This window comes from Pleurodeles waltl, chromosome 5 (genome assembly GCF_031143425.1).
Source record: "Pleurodeles waltl isolate 20211129_DDA chromosome 5, aPleWal1.hap1.20221129, whole genome shotgun sequence".
NCBI lineage: Eukaryota > Metazoa > Chordata > Amphibia > Caudata > Salamandridae > Pleurodeles > Pleurodeles waltl.
Window position 1 is genome coordinate 891,959,562 of NC_090444.1, and position 15,384 is coordinate 891,974,945.

The window sequence follows — 15,384 nt, forward strand, 5'->3', positions numbered from 1 at the left end:
CAAAAAATGAGGCGCATAGCCTCATAAAATTCCTTAAGTTGGGAAGGGATGGCTACGGCTCCTGGTAAGTCAGAAAGGCAGAGAGTGGACCCAGAAGTAGGCTTTGCAGACAGAGGCTTAGAGCATCAACGCTCTTTCCGCGTCGCATCGGCCGAGCAATGGGGTGAAGTTGAAGAACTTTTCGACTTCAACTATTTTGTGATCTGAATGTCCTGACAATTTTGAATGGGACGAAGAGGATGGGTGATGACTCAGCGAGGGGTCTCTAGACCTTCCTCTCGAGCAAAACCGGGAGCGACACAGAGTCGAGTGTCGGGCCGCCATAAGCTTTAGGGAATGCGCTCTCAAAGTCTTTGGGTTCATGGCCCGGCCCACTGAGCACAACTTTGGGTCATGGTTGCGCTCCAGACACCACCAAAAAAAAAGGTGCAGGTCCATCACCGACATCATTCGGTGACAGGCAACGCAGGGCTTGAATCCAGTCTTACAGGACATCTTCTCGACACACCAAATTAGACAAAATAGCCTACAAAAAAGTAAAATAATTGGTCACAAAAATGACCAGGGTTGCAAAGAAACAAACTGACGTTGGCACTGGGGTGTAGCTTAGGTATGACAGAGACATCATAATGCTGACCACGATGCCTATGACGGAAGCGGAGTCGACAATGCCACCGGACAGCACGCAAGGGTACTGTTCGAAGAAAAATCTCTGGATCTAGTCTGACATCTGGGTGAAATTCTAAGGTAAGGAATCTGCAACTAGAAGTCTATCAGACAGTATGTGTGTATATATATATATATATATATATATATATATATATATATATATATATATATATATATATTTATTTTTTTTTGTGCGGGGGGACCACCCCCTCCCCATGGTGAAATCATTTTTTAGGCATGGGGGAGGCTGGCGCGCCCGAGACCGCCATATCCACTGGGCTTCAATTACTTAAGAAGTGGGGGGAGGCATCTGACACCCTCCGCTGCCCCAGGGTTCACCACCTCTCCAGGTTTATATGAAATAAAGGAGCAGTGCCCGGCCCTCTCCCCGCCCCGGGGAGTATCACCTCTCTGCAGCTTTATTAGTATTTACTGGGGGGCGCACGCGCTACCCCCAGGGCATCACCTTAAAAACTATTTCTCTCCCTCTCTCTTTCACTCTCTTTCAATCAATATCTCCCACTCGCACACCCACTCAGGTACTTACACACCCACTCACAGAGCCACTCAATCACATATCCACTCAGAGGCTCAGGCACGCACTCACAGCCCCAGTCAGACCCTTAGGAGGCACTCACAGGCTTAATCAGACAGTGATGCACCCAATCCCAGACCCACTGACAGCCTCCTGCACCCACTCACAGACCTGCGCACACACTGACACACCCACTATGACCCTGATGTATGCACAGACACTCTCACAGTCACTCCAACACCCAGATACACCATCTCCGACACCCAGAGAGGCTGCGGCTATCTTCCGCTGTGCATAGGAAAAGGGGCATGCAAAGCATGGTGTTGGGGGGTTGGGGTTGGGTTGGCCATAGACAAGCTGTGCACGGTGCAAGGCTAGGTGCTTATAAAAGGTTTGGCCGGCCAGGCCCTGTGGTCAACAGCTATATAGTAATGAAAATTAATATATGTAAAAAAAATAATTAAAAAAAAAGAAATTCACTGGGGAAAAAAAAGAAAAAAAAAGAAAAATCAATGGTTACAGGGGTGCTATAGATAGGAAATAGAATAAAAATAAAAAAAGTTACGGGGACGTTACTGTTAGGCTCACATTTTAAACATACTAAACCATAGAAATTCACCAGTTATAGTTAAAGTTACCTCAAGTAACTAACTCGTGCCCTAAGGTAACTATAACTCGCAACCTCGCCACGCACTGCTAATTACCCCACAAATGGTGGCACTCATGACATCTTTGATAATTTAAATGATAATATCTGTAGGAAAGTACCCTCCTTTTGGCATGTTTACCCCCACTTTTTGCCTATTGACAGTGCAGTTTGACTGTGTTCACTGGGATCCTGCTAACCAGGATCCCAGTGACTGTGCTCTCTCCCTCTAAATTTGGTTACTTAGGACTTACCACTGCCCACAACTGGCATACTGGTGCCTCCATGTAAGTGCCTAGTATATGGTAAGTAGGCACTCAGGGCACTGGGGCACCAGGGGTCCTCCATGGGCTCCAGCATGGATTATGCCACCCAGGGGAGCCCAAGCAAATTGTGTCTGCAGGCCTGCTATTGCAGCCTGCGTGAAAAGGTGCTTGCACCCTTTTCACTACAGGTCACTGCACCAGGTCACTGTAAGGCACCCCTATAAAAGGCCCTCCTAGCCCAGAGGGCATGGTGCAGGTAACTGTGTGTGAGGGCACCGCTGTATGAATAGAGGTTCCCTTACGAACTCCAGCTCCATTTACCTAGACTTCGTGAATGCGGGGAAGCCATTTTACCCGTGTACTGGACACAGGTCACTCACTGCCTGTGTCCAGCTACATAATGGTAACTCCAAACCTGGGCATGTTTGGTATCAAACAAGTTGGAATCATACCCCAATACTGTTGCCAGTAAGGGTTGTATGATTCCATGCACTCTGGGGGCTCCTTAGAGGACCCCCAGCACTGCTCCTACCAGTCTTCTGGGGTTTTTCTGGGCCGCCCGCACTGCTGCCACCCCACAGACAGGGTTCTGCCCCCTTGCTACTTAGCCTGCTCAAGCAGAAGAAGGCAGAACAAAGGATTTCCTTTGGGAGAAGGAGGCAACACACGCTCCCTTCGGAAATAGCTGTGACATGGCTTGGGAGGGTAGCCTCCAGGTGGCCACTTGATTCTGCCAGCTTGAATTAAAGGTGGGCAGAGGCCCCTAGGAGCATCTGGTCAGGCAATTACAGCCCCCTCCTGAAAGGTGGTCACTCTACTAGGTGACCAATACCCCTCCCTGGGCTATTTAGGGTCTCCCTCCAGGGTGGATCTTCAGCTTTGACGTGCAAGATTCCAGCAGGACTCCTCTGCATCGTTTACTTCATCTTCTGGCCACTGGGATTGCAACTGGACCCTCCAGGAACCAAGAATCTGCAACTCCAGCGATGACTCCGCTCTGCAACATTGTTTCCCTGGCTCCTTCCAGCAACTGCAACATTTCCCTGGCTGTGCATCCTCTTGAGGGCAACGAGTCTTCATCCTGCCCAAGAAGCAAGAAGGAATCTCCCTTGGAGAGTCACTCCACTGCATCCGCAGGCACCAACTGCAGCAACAACTAGCTGCATGGATCCTCTAGCACTCTTACCTGCAAATCACAGTCTCCTGCCTGCTGCGCCAGCAATGTGGGACTCTACCACAGGTGTGCTGAGTGGGCCTCACTGCGACTCCTGTGCCTGTTACCTGTGAGTTGCCTGTAGGGCTGCATCTTTGTCTTCCGACTCTCCTCACTGCTGAGGGTCACCTTGGACTCCCCTCCTTGGGTCAAGTCCCCCTGGACCTTGCTGGTCCCCGGCAGCTCTGCAACTCTTCATCTGCAACTCCTGCTTTTGCCAGGGCTTGTTACTGTTTTTCCAACACCACTGACTGACTGCAACTCTTATTTTATCGTGGGACATTGCCTGCATCACTTCTGGAACTCTTCTTCTGCTCCAGTGCTGCACAGCTGACTCCTTGTCTCCATCGTCTACCTGGTCCTGCAGCTCAAGAAGGGTGGGTAGTGGGTCCTGCCACAACCGGATTTGATCCCCTTCTTTTGCAGGTCCTCTTCTGTCAGGATACACCTTTGTTTTCCTTTCAGTCTTGCTTGGGTCTTGCACAGTCCTTTTCCAAAGTTTACTTGGGGAAAAACCAGGTACTTACCTCTTCTCTCCTGGTCACAGGGGGCATCCTGGTACTTACATTTTGGGGTTCATAGTTCCTCCAGTTCTCCTCTACAGATTCCACTTCCTTAGGCAGGGGACGGTGTTTGACATCCCACTTACTTAGTATATGGTTTGGTCTCCCCCAGGGCCTTCATTATTTTCTATTGTTTTACTGTTTGCTACTGTTTTTTATGCTAATCACTGACTTCTAATGTGTATATAATAGTGTGTTCACTCACTTCCTAGTGGAATATTGCCTATACACTATTTTTTTGTAATTGTGTTACTATGATAAAGTACCTTTATTTTTGCAACACTGTGTGGTTCTTTCATGCGTGTAAGTGCTGTGTGACTGAAGTAGTATAGCATAAGCTTTGCATGTCTCCTAGATAAGTCTTGGCTGCTCATTCACAGCAACCTCTAGAGAGCCCTGGCTACCTAGACACTGTCTAAACCTCACTAATAGGGGATACCTGGACCTGGTATAAGGTGATAACACCATAGGTTCTCACTACACACCACGCCACCTTCCTACAATATCAATGTAATATTTGCAGTAAAATTGTTGCATGGCAGGGGTGCGAGTTATAGTTACCTCAGTGCACGAGTTATAACTACTTGAGGTAACTATAACTGGGGAATTCTATGGTTTCGTACATTTAAAATGTGAGCTTAACTATAACAGCCCTGTATGAAAAAAATATATTTATATATATAAAATTAAAACAAAAAAATCAACACTGGGTGTGATTATTCTAGCCCTAACAGGGTCTTTGAAGATGTCTGTGTGGCATTACATGCCTTTAAGCATAGGTACAGACGGAGTGCCCCTATGAGTAGATGACAATGTTTCAAAAACTAAATCCTCTTCTAGGGGTTCCCTATGTAGCTGCACGTCACAGAATGTAGCAGTCCTATACATTAACTCCTGATATGCAGTGGAATCATCAGGAGGGGATGGACATGCAGGGTGTAATAAACAAAACAAGGGTACACTGTTCCAAGTACAAACAAAAAGGTCTAGGGAACCTAATAATTCAGGAGCAACGACCCTCACGCATGACAATGGATGACTGGCATCATCATTAGGAAATGCTCCACGCCAGGCCGGCGCTGCAACGCCTGACGGGCTCCTCAAATGGGGGCTCTAAGCCATGTTGCTATTATGGGGACTACTGGATACGGACTGAACCGAACCACCAGTACAAAATAGGAGAGCCAAAAAGAAGAATTAAAATTGGTTGTCCATTTCTGACTCACATCATACATTTAATCAGTATAGAAGAAATGAAGACCAAGGTTAAAAACAAAAGATGAAAGTAAAAAAATTAGTGCAATGCTCAACAACATTCAAAACACAACTCGAGAACCACAATCTTTGTGGTACCTCTAATATAGGGTCGACATGTTTCGCGTCCAGTGGTCCATCTGGATCCGTTGATGCTTCATCAGGACCAAAAATTAGCTTCTCCAATTAGCAATTATGAAAAACAGTCACTTACATTTAATCAACTGTTAGTATCACGAAAAAAGGTCGCCCAAGAAGACAACAATAAAAAAACATGGCACCAAGTTGAGTGAAAATCAATCGTGCAAAGTAATACAGTGAGTGATCATGTGAAACCATATAGAAAGATGTGCTTACCATCCACAACTGCGAGATGTAGCTCTATGGGAAGCGCAAAACCCAGGACTGAAAGGGACACTTAAACATAGCGGTCATAAAAAAGGATAAGCACAGATGTATGTATTAAGCTCATCCATAAGCCTAAAATTAGGTTGCAACAATAATAGAATAAATCAAAATGACTGTGGATAATTTAATCAGGTATAGTCAAAGAATGGTAACAAAAAAATATAATCAGTATTTCCAAGACAGACGTGAAACATACTGCCCAGGTTGGCCAGCCTAACAAGACACTAAAGGGATACAGCATGCACGCTCTCTAATCTTCAGATGAAGATCAGCGTGTACTTACAATTATGCCCAGTGGTCCTTTGTGATGGACCTACCCTCCGGTTTGCGTTCCCGTCGAATGACAAGGAACGCTGTCGGAGATGCGAAATATACGCGTTAGAAACACGGAAGCAAAGCGTCTTCCGGTGTGCGCGTCATAGGTCTAATAATAAAAATAAAGGACGGAAACATCATTTTTCCAGGCTCACCTTACAAGCCTCGCAGTAGTTTCCCATTTTGTCCTTCTTTTATTTTCATTTTTTCCTCCGGGCTCGTCTTCATGAGCCTCACAGTTCTGTCCGTCCTTTATTTTGCTCCTGAATTATTAGGTTCCCTAAACCTTTTTGTTTGTACTTTGAACAGTGTACCCTTGTTTTGTTTATCACTAATTTGGGAGACTGTACACTGGACCATCAACCTCCCAGTCCCTCCCTCCCTTTTTTTATCTTGGCATGCAGGGTGTAAGTCTGGATCTGTGTCCCCTGGAGGATCTACATCATAGGTGTCCCAACGATCATTACGTGGTAGTGTACTAAAAGTGTCATCCACCAAGTCATGTCCATCTGTACCATTACCAGAGGATCTCTGAGGTGAGATGTCTAGGGGATCTCCAACAGACTGTGGTGGAAATGGTGAGTCTGTTGGTGGGGGTAGAGGAAGAGGTGGTGAGGGTGGTGGAAAAGGTACAAGACTAGTGGCTTTGTCCATCTTCACCTTTTTCGGTGGAGTAGGGGAATCAAGTGCCTCTTGAAAAGACAGCTGTCTCTTTGAAGATGACAGTATTGTAGTTGGAGTCCAGTCTGAAACTGAATCTGTATCTTTTGTTGTCGAGCTTCCAATTTCTCCTGTCAATTATGGAGAATAGGCTCCACTGGTTCTTGGTGGGCTTTTTTGGAGTTAGCCTAGAAGCTTTTGGATCCAAACCGCGCTTGTGGTTCAGTGCCTAAGTTCCACTTGGCGTTGAAGCAGTGGATGTCGATCGGTGGGTCGGCACAATGACAACCTCAGCACCAAGGGCTTCAGCTGTTTCGGCACAGAGCTGGAGGGCAGGGCGTTCAGACTAGTCTCTTGGTGCTGACCACGGCCAAAAGGCAGTTGTGGTCTTAAGGCTTCTTGTTCAAGAGGTGCAGAGGGTTTTTTTGAGTGTTCAACACAGAGTTGAGGGGCAGGGGGTAACTTACTCACTGTTCAAGTCTCCAGTGAAACATCAGTTATTCCAAATTCAAATTCAGGGTCAGATTCTAACTGCCCAACAGTGAACACCTCTTTCGCTACTGAAGCTTTACGGTGGTGTTCTTCCCCAACGTCTTCCTGCCCAAAGAGGTAAGTAGTGTCATCTGTGCTCCTCCGCTGCGTCTCGAGCAGGCATGTCTGACAAGCTCTGAGGGTTTTCTTCAAGCGGAAAGAGCTGCAGGCCTCACAATCCACCTTCCTGTGGTCCGGTGACAAACCGGTTATAGACTGGATGGGAGTCGGACCATGGATATTTTCCATGGCAGCGAGGGCAGAAACAAAGTTGTCCATTCCATCACAAGGACAGCATTCTATGGAGGCCCTGCTGGAGACAGAGTTGGAAGGCCCTGAATGGTGAGACCCTGTAGGGGCCCCAGTCAAAACCCATCGACCCGACAAGTGATTAACTTTGATATGCAGAGAAGTGAAGCACAATCTAAAACAATGCCAGCAAGGGTTAGTGAATTAGAAACACAAGAAAGATCCGTGACGGTCTCGACCCGGAGCACAAGCACACACATCCAAGCCAGTCGGTGGAAAGAAAACAATCTGACAATAGAGTTGAGGCTCATGTGCAGTATCACCGAAAAGGAGGAGACACTCTACCTTGTGACTCGAAAGACTTCTTGAAAGAAGAACAACTTGCACACAACCAGATCGAGCACTAGATGGCAGGAGTATGCAAAGCATGTGTATCTACAGCCACACATGCCTAGACTATTAATGAAGTACTTTATACTCCAACGGACATACCTTACCCCTGGCAGACACAATACCCATTTCCCCTTACACAATGCATGAATGTCCCAGGTGCCTCTTAGAAGGGCGGAAATGCTGCACATGATACTGGGGGGGGGGGCACAGGGGAGGGGACATTCCACTACTGACTGGCTACATTTCTTTACGGATGTTACCAATCATAAGTCTGAATTATCTGCAATGAGCTGCATGTTTTGGCTTTACCCCTGGTCGGCCGGGGTGGGGGGGCGGAGCAGCAGGCGGGGAGAAGAGGGAGACGATGAGGAGGACACTGCATCTTCACCTTGAATACTGAATACTCCCTCCACCTGCTAGCCCTGGTAACTTGGACTCTGAATCACGGATCCATGCTCTGCCCTCACTACCCAGAAGGCCAATTGGGAGATGAGACAATCACAAACACTGAGTGTACCCCTACCACGTTGGTCAAGTCCCGCACAAATGACTACACCGACGCACTAACTTCCTGCATATCCTTTTTACCACCAACCTATTATGGGATGCAAGACACCACAGGGGTACAGGGATGTGAGGGGGTGGGAGAGATTATTGTTGCATTGTCATGGAATTGTTCACCTGTTTATAGACTGTAAGCCCAAAATTTTACCACTGTTATACATTGCTGTACTACCATGGTGGTGGATGTGGGGCCGAGAGCCCTCCTTTGGAGGCTTAAGTATTCCTTTTTACTATCCATTGATTACCCTACTTTGCAGAGGGGTCCCCTGACCTGCTCTCTTATGACATGTACAAGAAAGGCGAAAAGTTACAAAGTTTAATAAAATATGTTTGTAAAACTTTAAAAAAATTAAAAAAGTATGTACTATGTACGATACTCAAACAGATCATCTGCAAGTTGCATTACAAGGGACCAAAAATAAGTCATATCTTCCTCCATTAGGAGTACTGTAAATTAGTGAACTTAAGCCGCTCTCAGAATATTTACACACACTATCAGACTTGGGAAAAATCCCTTGAATTGGTGGATTTTTTCCTCTGGAATTAGTTATTTTCCCAATTCTATGGAGTCTGTGAGGGAGCCAAGAAACACTCTTCCTGCCTGTCAAATAAAGGTCGCATTACAGTGACTCCTTCCAACAATGAACACCTCAGATGTATAGCAAGTCCTCTGCTCACTTACGTGATAGTTGGGGCACTAGACATAAATGTTGCATTTGGGCTCAAGATACATTGACGCGGTCTCAAATAGATAAAAACATAATAAAACAGGACATTTTTGTAAACATACTCCTTCCAGCAAGCCAACATGAGAAGAATCCTAAAAGGGAACATATTCAAGGGACCACACCAATCAAAGTGCACAAGGAGCAAAGCAGTTTTGCAGTCCACCAAATACTTCTCATTCAAATGAATAAACCAAATGAGCATTCTTCATATGCCTAGGATACTTAGCAACCACTCAAAAATGTCACAACCTATCAAAGGACCACTAGTACCACAAACTATTGGCTAAAAAGAGATGACCTTGGTAGTTGTCCTTAAACAAGCACCATACCAGTAATTAATTCAACAAGAACATCTGTTAAGAAAAACATGGCAAAGTCATAAGAAAGATGGTGTCAATGAAAGACTTGAGTAGATTAGTGGCAAAATTAGGAAAAAGTAATGCACTTAGTTTTGTATAGTCTTCATTTTCTATCATGGATATGTTTGACTCTATAAAAGGGAGCGGACCGCTAAAAGCTTTTTAATTTCTCATTCAACCTCACAAGCAAACTTTCTTCTGTAGAAAATTCCACATCACCAATAGTGTGATTATAAAGGAGGCAACTGAACTGAAATAATCTTGTGACCTGGATGTGCCTTACCTCATTACAGTTTGGTCTCTTCTCTCGATTCGCGGGTGACGAGGTATCAGGGAGAAGACACTGGGGCTCCCCATGTGTGTCAAACGTTCCTCTAGACCACAGATTTTAGCTCTCAAGTCCCTCTGAATCTCATCAACCAAACGTGCAGTTTGGCCATGATTGTGCAGTTCAACATCCAGAGCCAGAGTGAGCATATCTTGCCGGGACCCCTGCTTTAGGATCTGACTCACCACTTCCTCCTGCTTGGAGGACAGATATTGAAGTCGAACCATTTCTGCATCCAGGTCTGCACACAGGACAGGCAGCCTGAAGTAGGACGCATTTTCGTTGATCAACGAAAGCAATTTCATGCTCAGCTGTGCCACATCCTCTTCAAGGGTATGAATCTGCTCCCCCAATCCAAACACCTTTCTTTCAGGCAACTGAAAGAAATAGAAAATAAAAATACACATTATTCAGACCAATTAGGCCAACAAAGCTGTACACACAATTATACCCCTGCCACAGCAAAACTGAACATCACATTCACTGCATTGGTTTGACTTGGAAGTTCTATTGTCCACTGTTCAGACAGGTTTGCAACAAGACATATGCACAAGGAATCAAGTGTCCACACTCTGCCTAAACATTATGAAATATGTGCAACTGGAAGGGCTGCTCTTTTTGTTGCAATTTGGATTTACAGATAAACTTAACTATTCCACTGGAAATGGGGAAAGGCACTTTGGAGGTTGGGAAGCGGTCTGTTCCAATTTCTGAAGTGTGCTGGTACTGCTCCAAAACTGCAGTGCAAGATGTGAATTATGATATGTGGGCGAAGTAAGCACGCTCATCATCACCTTATACCTTACCATCAAGGGTACTGTGTAGAGCTCTAAAGGCTTCAAGTGGATTCCAGTTCTGTAAGTCTCATTTAGATTGCCTGAGAACTTCCCGACATCAAAGTTGGGGATATTCTATGAGCCCAGCACTAAGGTCTGGGAGAGAAGGAGATCACAGATCAATTAGCTAAGGACATTCTAATGGGTTTGAATGTAATTTTTTAGGGACAAAGGGGGAAGAGATTGGGAGGCGGCACAAGAGGGGGTGGTTTACATTTCTGGCTTCTGTTTAAGTCCACTTTTCAGACATCTCAATTGAAACTGGCCGATTTCAGGCTTTGAAGAGGCTTGCACAGTATGAATGTAAAATGTACGTCTGTCTTATTGTAACCATAACTACAGCAACAATTGTGTCTTACTCTGGCTCACTGTGCTTAAAGGAGGTACTTGTCTATCACATTTGAAGTCTCTCTTGGCACATATTGGCTCCTGAGGTGAAAGTGTTGGTTAGATTGCTCAGCTGAGAAAAGTTTACATTCTTGCTACATTTGAAAATAGTCTTCTCCCTTTCGTATGACCGCAGACTCCAGCACCTGTGCCTCCGTTTTACAACGCCAGGTGATTTCAATGAAAAGCCTATACACTATACATGTATGTGCCTTGCTCTTGCTCAGAGAGCTTGTGTGTTTTATGGTTTCGGCAGGACCCTCTGTCTGTCCAAATCTGATTCAGACAACTGATTTTAGTTTAGTTAATAAACCCTTTCAGACTTCGACTGGTGTGTGCGCAGACTCTCTTTAACGCGGATAGTATACTGGTATTCGGATTTAATGAGTTGGGGAACAATGCATGGGTGTTCGTTTTACCTTGAAATACTCCTGTGTGCAACCTCTACACCGGCAAAGCAACCTACTTTCTCTCTCCTTCTTATTTCCTCTGTAGATACACAGCATACACTCATTTACACTCAAATATGTTCCTGTGTTTCTTCATACAATGACTCCTGCCATACTCTTCTGTCCAACAGACTCTCCTCTGCACTCTCTTGCTCTCCCCTTGGAAAGAGAACTGGAATTACTACTGCAAATCAGGCAGAGCTGCGAGTCCTTCATCTTTCTAGGTGCCCAAAATGTATCTAAATACTTGCCCATGACCTTGCTGGGTCAAGAGCACAGGTCCTCCGCTAAAGCAGCAATTTAGACACCAAAGCATGGTCTTCAGCGCTGCTCCTCATTCCTAGAATTTTGAGGAAGGAAGAAAGGTAAGAGTACCTACCAGCCTTAGCATGCGGATTCACACCATCCCTGTCCTTAGATTGTGAACCCACAGGTAACTGTATCAATCAGCGAAAGAAAGCGATCTGTGGTTTCAGAACAGTCACTGCTAGAAAGGGAGGTGGATTCAGCCTCTTACCCACTACAGCTCATCATGGGCCTAGTATTTATGTAGAAGAATGGCTTTAATTATTATTATTTTTTTTTTAATTATGATAAGTTTAGTTTCCATTACCAAGCAGACACGCCAGTTCCTTTTCTTTTTTGCAACCTTTTAGCCACAGGGGAAAAAGATCCACCATCATTCTCAACACGCGATATTCAAAAGTTATCCCAATATAATTTTACAAATGTATAGACGGCAGTGTAATCAGATCAACTTCAATAAAGCCCACAGCCACTCACCACGATCAGGAGGTAGAAAGACATGTGATGCGGACGGAGGGCCTGATTATGAGCTTTGTGGTTCCACCGCTTGGATTTCAATACGCCAGTGGGGAGGCAGTTATCAAGCTGGCGGCCTCAACCCCATCGTCTTATGATGTTTCCACTGGGCTGACTGACTGAAACAGTATGGCAGCATTAGCCAATGCCGTCGCACACAGCACCCTTTGAAAGCGCACTGTGAGGGTGCTAATAGGGTGGCACCTGCACTTCCCAGGACTTGGTCATATGAAGTGCAGGGGCCCCCTTGTGGTCCCAACTCGGTCTTTTCTCCAGCCTTTCCATGGCGGGGACCCCACCATGAAAAGAAAGTCATGATCAGCCCGGCGGTGCCGAACTCAGCAACGCTGAGGCTGACCTCGACTTTCACTGCTGCCAACCCCCTCGGGATCCCTGATCCTGGGGGTGGCAGTGGTGTCCTGGCAGTCCGACCGCCAGGATTGTAACCTGGAGGTCCGACCACCAGGAATGTGGCGATCTGACCACCAGGCCAAACGTGTAATCAGGCTCAGAGAGACAGGGAAGAAAAAAACAAAAAAAAAAAACAAACGCAGAGAATTAAACCGAAGCATTGGCAAAGTCAAAAGGTCTCAGCAATGCAAGAGATAATGGCTTTGTCAATGTTAGAGTCTTTTAGACAAGCGCAAACAATTTAAGTACACAAGTACGCTTTTGGCGCAGTACATAAGTGACTTTCTTCTATATAAAACCTGTCTGGTAGGCACAACAGGAATTTTAAAAAATTTAGCAGATGTGAAATAACGCAGTGACTTAATTTAGGTACTCTAATAAAATAAGGTCACAGGAAGTATAAATGCTGTGCATATTAATACTACTGTTGCTAAGAGCCACTGTAATTTATATGGAGTGGTTTTCTAAGCGTGCCACTGAATTATTATAAACACTATGAACAAAAAGGTCAGCAGCACAGAGGACTAAAAATGCAGTGATTAGGTGAGCTGTGACATTAATAAGGCACATTGTAGCGCTGCACTCAGAAGTGCTTCTAAAAAGTGATAATTTTTGTCCTGCTGGCATTCCGAACTCAAATATTTGGAAGTGATTTCATACATGCTAATGAAGAAAAAAGTTTTGGTGAAATAAAATATTTGGCCAAGAGCACACATTTTAATTGGAGAAGCTGTGATATCCAGGTTTTCTGGTTCACTTTCTACAACACAGTTGGGAAAAAGGTATCTATTGGCCTTTCCGTAAGTTAAGGCTTTGAAAGCTAAGCGCTTTACATGAGTAGCAGTTATTCCATAAGCACTGTTTCTAGGCATCGGCAGATTAAGTGATGTGCCCAGAATCACAGGATGCTGAGCGCATGCAGAGTGGGTTGGCGGGGTATTGGTAGACATGGGCACAAAGTAGAACATTTTTCTGTGAAAGAATACATTCCACATGCAGAGCAATACATGTCAAGTGCCCTTGAGAGAGCCCAGGGACCATCTGTTTTTATTCACAGCTGAAGTAGAAGCCAGCTTCACGGTAGAAACCAAGCAGTAATGGAGCAAACATACATTCAAAATCAAAAGCAGTTCAGGAGCCACTGTACACAAAGGCGCCACAATGTGATTGCAAACATCCTCTCTCAGGTAGGAGTGCTAAACACACCAAAGATGCCTAAAGAAAAAGAAATAAAACCGAAATCACGCAGCAAACAGCTACCGGCAAGATGGCTGCAAGAGCGCATTGTTCCACTTGAAACTGCTTCCAGTTTCAAAGGCACAACACGAACAGGACGGGGCGGGGCGGGAATGTGGCGGCTGATAGGTGGGTGGAGAAGAAAAGAAGAAACAGACTACAGCAGACAGGAAAAACACAAGCACTCACTGGAGTGCTGAGACACAAAGAGAAAAGTAGCTCCAAAAATTGGAGCAGCGGATGGACATAAGTACTTGGTCCCTGCTCCAGGGCAGGGCGAAGCACAGGGAGAGGACATGACGTAGGCATGCCTTCACAAACCAGAGTGCAGAAAATGAGAGCGATGCTAGAACAAGCAAATTAAAAGCTGTGGGCGGCTGCAAGCCCACATTATGTACACAACATGCCTCAAAGAGACAGCACATACGTTGTCAAGCCGAGACCTAAATATGACTACTGGGACACAACTTACAAACACAACACCTTGCATGTAATTTCCTTGACAACAGTTCCCAAACCCTAGAGAAGTTCTACAGACCAGTACTCAGTCTGATATGCACCAGAGCGCAAACTTACAGCACATCCAGAAATAAGAGTCACCTCTCCACTTCATCTAAACTTTTCAGAAAGTTCTCACTTGACTGAGAATGTATTTCATTTCAATTGTAGCTTAACTGGCAGCCGTTGAAGGCTTAAAGCAAAGTTTTTATTTACCTACTGGAGAATTAACTCTCGTAGGAGTGGCTAGGCTCAGACATCGAGACAGAAGAAAATGGTGACCCTTCCATCTCACCTGCTGCTTCAGAGATACTGCCTGTAATACTTTCACACAGCAATCGAGCATGTTTAGAACCACAATGACTGTTACCAATGGTCAAAATAGGGCAGCCAGGACATCTTGCTCATCAGCTGTTGTTCTGTCCCCCACTGGAGAGCACATACATTACTCCTCAAAGGACCACACCTAGTAGATAAGTCCTCCACTTTACATTCTCCCCTCAGTCGCCTCAGTACTCGATTTCAGCACCACATCATTACATAAAGAATGAACATTTGTTTTCCTTTCCTCGAGTTGGTTTCACTATGGACTCTAACACATGCTCCCTTCGTCAAACCTAAAGCCCCTATAAAGAGAAGGGGGCAAATTCCCAATACAACCCACCTCCATCTGCCGTAGTGAGTACACGGTCATAGACTTAACATAAAACTACAGAGAATGTTGCGTAGAAACAGAGGCCAGGCACTTCTGCATAATAAAGAAAGCGTGCATGCCTTAAAGCCCATCTTTACATATAAAACCACCAAAAAAGCAGCTACATGGGGCATTGTAGGCTCTAAATGAGAAAAGCTACCCTTTGCTGTTGTCTCTACGACGATCCCTTAGTTCATGAGAAGGAGGATTCATCTTAGAGGGCCTGACACGGATATCTCCTCACTCCATTGCCTAGATGCACACTTGCAGATGTCTGGGTGGGAGTGGTAGGGATGCTAAGAGCAGTCTCAGTAACCCACATAAGACCTCTCTACAAGTAATAGGTAGACACATAGCTATCCCATTGTTC

General features: G+C 45.4%; 1 protein-coding gene across 1 annotated transcript in view; it reads right to left on the reverse strand.

Moving 5' to 3' along the window:
- Positions 1-15,384, reverse strand: part of LOC138297332 (HAUS augmin-like complex subunit 3) — a 289,356-nt gene that overhangs the window by 145,030 nt on the left and 128,942 nt on the right. The window contains exon 3 of the mRNA XM_069236743.1: positions 9,637-10,058. Within this exon, the coding sequence (XP_069092844.1) occupies positions 9,637-10,058 (422 nt within the window). The remainder of the gene's footprint in view (positions 1-9,636; positions 10,059-15,384) is intronic.